At 55.5% G+C, this 4048-nt stretch overlaps 1 protein-coding gene across 2 annotated transcripts; it reads left to right on the forward strand.

The window, feature by feature from the left end:
• The first annotated feature begins 792 nt into the window (after positions 1-792).
• Positions 793-2846, forward strand: LOC120680436 (B-box zinc finger protein 20-like). Of its 2 annotated transcripts, none has more exons than XM_039961929.1 (3): positions 793-1387; positions 1486-1857; positions 2473-2844. In XM_039961929.1, exons 1-3 carry the CDS (start codon positions 1175-1177, stop codon positions 2668-2670), a joined length of 783 nt encoding a protein of 260 aa, XP_039817863.1. In that variant the 5' UTR covers positions 793-1174; the 3' UTR covers positions 2671-2844. The 2 variants fall into 2 exon arrangements, with proteins under 2 accessions (XP_039817863.1, XP_039817864.1); XM_039961930.1 differs by having other exon boundaries at positions 797-1387; positions 2476-2846.
• The last annotated feature ends 1202 nt before the right edge of the window (positions 2847-4048 follow it).

The following is a 4048-nucleotide window of genomic DNA, read 5'->3' on the forward strand; positions in this document are numbered from 1 at the left end:
GCAGGAGGGTGAGCCTGACCTATGAGCGCCCATGCGGCCATGTCTGAGCTCTGACCCTTATCGCCTGCCCATCCGCGCCCATCAGCAACCCATGGACGGCTAATCATTGGGCCGCAGCCGGTTTCAAAATCTCCCACACAAAAAAAAAACGAGATATAAGTGGGGGTAACCTAGGAAACACCCACCATTCCTTTTGATCAGATTTGAAAATATCACTCAACCTGCTACCCCAATCCAGATCAATCCATTAAACTTTCTAACCTATTTCCACCCAAACCATGTAGGCCTAAATAAGAAACAAAACTAGAAACCCGGTTTTACACCGAATCATTACCAAGTTGAAATATCACTGCAACATTGCTCAATTAGAAAGAAAAAGAAGAAGAAGAAGAAGAAGCACCACTGCATTGCCGTCTTCACCTGCATGCCGGCTTCAGGCTGGCAGGCAGACCTTGATCTTGATCGGGTCTAGTAGATGTAGATTGCAACAACAAGCTGGTGGTCCCAGAAAGCGATGCCTCTGTTTTTTTTTCCCTCTCATTTCCCGCATTTTCTTCGCTGATACGGAACCACGAAAGCAATGCGCGGAGATAATGAAAAGTTGTGACGCTTCTCTTACATGCACCTCCGTACTGCGAGACTGCTAGCGTTGTGCTCGGTATTTCACCTGTTCGTGTCATTTCACCTCTCGATTCGTACCGTCACGGCTCATCAATTTTATTGGAAAACCAAGGGTGGTCGGTGCAGACCCTAGCCATGGCTTCCATGTTCTTCTACGTTGAGCCTACTAATTTGCATTGCTTTAAGCGCTAAACAACCTCGCATTGTTTCCCTTTCCACCAAACAGGTCGCACGCCTACTTAATTTCCCACTGCCCTATATAATATACTACATGACTCCATTGCTGCGGCCTTTTGGCACCTCCCAAACAATATATATAAACGCATCATCTCCTGTGCCACTATTCTGGTTCTAGGGCCTTCGGTCGCAACATCTCTAGCCGAGACATTGACTTGAGCAAATCTTATCGACCTCTCCCACTCCCCACGCCGCCTTTTACGCTTGAATCAGCATACCCGTTTGGGCAGCAGCAGCAGCAGCGCGGATCGAGATCGATCGAACCATCGAGGTGGAGTGGCCAGAGTAGTAGCTAGCTAGCAAGGCGGCGGCCGGCATGAAGGTGCAGTGCGACGTGTGCGCGGCCGAGGCGGCCTCCGTCTTCTGCTGCGCCGACGAGGCCGCGCTGTGCGACGCGTGCGACCGCCGCGTCCACCGCGCCAACAAGCTCGCCGGGAAGCACCGCCGCTTCTCCCTCCTCCACCCCTCGCCGTCGACGACGTCCTCGTCGGCGCAGACGACGAAGCCGCCGCTCTGCGACATCTGCCAGGTACCTAAATGGTCTTTTTCCCTTGTTTCTTCTGAAACAGCTGATCGATGGTGGACGTGGTGCTAACGGAGTGTGGCCGACCGTGGACTTACACGCAGGAGCGAAGGGGGTTCTTGTTCTGCAAGGAGGACCGGGCGATCCTGTGCCGGGAGTGCGACGTGCCGGTGCACACCGCGAGCGAGATGACGCGGCGGCACAGCCGGTTCCTGCTCACCGGCGTGCGCCTCTCGTCGGCGCCGGTGGACTCCCCCGCCGCGTCAGAGGAGGAGGAGAACAGCGGCAGCCCCTGCAACGCCGACTCCTGCAGCGGCGGCGGCGCCACCGCCACGGCGAGCGCGAGCGACGGGAGCAGCATCTCCGAGTACCTCACCAAGACGCTGCCCGGGTGGCACGTCGAGGACTTCCTCGTCGACGACGCGTCCGCCGGCGCCCTGGGCGCCTGCTCCAACGACGTCCTCTATGACTATCAGGTCAGTTCGATCATCTCCATCCCGTCCGCCTTCATCACTAGCACGCAAATCCCGTCCTTGATTACCGGGCGGCGGTGTATGAACACGAACAACCGCTGTACCTCTCACTGACACGTTCCTGAGAACGCCATGAACCTTCACGGCACGTCACGGTCTGGTCCTGCCGTGCGCCCCCAGGTGCACAAAGCCAATGCGCCATACACATCGCCGCCGGTCGCCGGCCATCTACCCTAACCACCACCACCTCCTTTGGCAATATTTACGAGCTGACAATCATGGAGGTTGCTTGTTGTCATGCTCACATTTGCATTAAGAAACAAAGAAAACCCCCGATTTGCTGGACCAGCCTGTCAGGATAATATCTCGTGGGAGACCACCTAGATACGATCTGATCTGATCTGATGATACAAACGAACAGCTCGCGAATCATTTTCTCGGTCGGCTCCGGCCGTGTCAATTTTTTCGCATTTGAATTGAATCATCAGCTTTAACCATGCATGCACTACATGTAAACAAATATAAAAAAAAGTAAAAAAAAAGAATCAGGGAATTCGCTTTATGCTAGGACTGATCATCAGTTGGCGTGTCGGCAATTAACTTGCGTTCTATTTTTAGCAGGAAGAGCAAGGGCAGATCGGCAGTCTGCTGCAAGAAGCTTACACGCCGTGGACGGGGCAGGAGCAGCTGCTCGCCGACGTCGTTGTCACCACCGACGAGCGGGCCAGCCGGGAGCGGTGGGTGCCGCAGATGCACGCGGAGTTCGCCGGCGGCAGCAAGCGGCCCCGACCGTCGCCTCCCTGCCCGTACTGGTGAAAAGCTCGCCGTCTTTTCAGTAATATGGTGATGATGATCTGTACTAGACTACTACTACCGTACTACTAGAAGGTAGCTAGGAACGATGGAAATGAAAAAAGAAAGCGATAAACGAAACGGACCGGTGCTTCTCTATTGCATCAATTGTGTCAATTTCGATCGAGCTCTTGCAAATTGTTCGCTTCCTCAAACTGGACTTTGTGTATGTATGGTTGCGTATGGGCCTATTGGGGAGTTGTGACTCAGCGTGACCACTTCCATGCTGGCAGCACCGCACTTTATTGGAGTACATCTGTACCGGCGAGATCGGCCATGCGTGCCGCCCATGCCTACCGGTCGAATGTCGCCGAGGCATCCGAGGGGTGGGGCGCCGTCGACGAAACAGAGGGATGTTGAGAAATGACAAGGTAGCGGGCGAGGAAGGTAGCAGGAACTCCACCATGGCGTTCGTTGCCGACCTCGGCGAACTCTCTGGCTTCCGCTGCTGCTGCTGTGCTGCAGTTTTTTCTTTTCTCTTTAGAGCAAGAGCAATAATTTCGCCGGCTGCTGACGAAATAGCTCCAGCATGGCAGCATGCAAGATTCTCTCTCCCGCTTTTATCTCTCTTGGCACCGCAACTTGCAGCTTTCAAAGCCAATGGGAAATCAAGAAGCGAGCGGCAGTGTTGTTCGCCCGCTTTTTTACCGGCGCTTTACCAGACGCCCACTCCATTCTCTCACCTGTTTTCTCTCTCCTCCATGTCAGATACCACCCACTCTCGGCCCACCATAATACTTGCTCTCTCTTGCTCTTAGAGAGAGGAGTATCTAAGCAGCTCAATGCTTTATTCACCCAATTGGCCAATTGGGCAACGGTTTACAAAATCTGGAAGGGGATCTCTATCTCTATAGATGAAAGCGGGGGAGCTATGCACGCAGGGAGGGCATCCACGTCGCCAAGAATTCTGACGGCCGTTCGATTTTCCTACTGACGCCTGTGATGCAATCTTTCTGGCGGTCTCCTCCAGCCGCGTGTGCGTGCCGGTGTCAAAGCGTCCACACCTGACGCGGTTGCGCCGCTTGCTTGGTCGTTCTTTCACACGGTCGCCTTCTCTCCGCCTGCGTTTTCGGACTTTTGCGTTCGCCGTTCCCACATGAAATCAGCGCTTGCTGCTTCAATCATTGGCCTCCCTAACTCCCTTTCCCGGGGCACTGCCGCCCTCTTCTCCCTCCCGGGCATGGCGGCGCGCGGCCATCCTCCATCCCTCCGCAGCGCCCTGCCGGGCTCCGCGAGCTCGGCTCCATCCCTCCACACCGCGCGCTCGCCGGCCATGGCCGTGAGGCCGTCCCCCCTCCCCGGTGCCCGGACACGACAGGACGGCGCACGGCGAGGCGGGCGC

This window comes from Panicum virgatum, chromosome 7N, assembly GCF_016808335.1.
Source record: "Panicum virgatum strain AP13 chromosome 7N, P.virgatum_v5, whole genome shotgun sequence".
NCBI lineage: Eukaryota > Viridiplantae > Streptophyta > Magnoliopsida > Poales > Poaceae > Panicum > Panicum virgatum.

Excerpts from the sequence above, each read along its gene's own strand:
- LOC120680436 (XM_039961929.1), top strand. The coding sequence starts at position 1,175 with ATGAAGGTGCAGTGCGACGTGTGCGCGGCCGAGGCGGCCTCCGTCTTC. Across the intron at positions 1,388-1,485 it reads CGCTCTGCGACATCTGCCAG|GAGCGAAGGGGGTTCTTGTT; the intron begins GTACCTAAATGG and ends ACTTACACGCAG. Across the intron at positions 1,858-2,472 it reads ACGTCCTCTATGACTATCAG|CAGGAAGAGCAAGGGCAGAT; the intron begins GTCAGTTCGATC and ends TTCTATTTTTAG.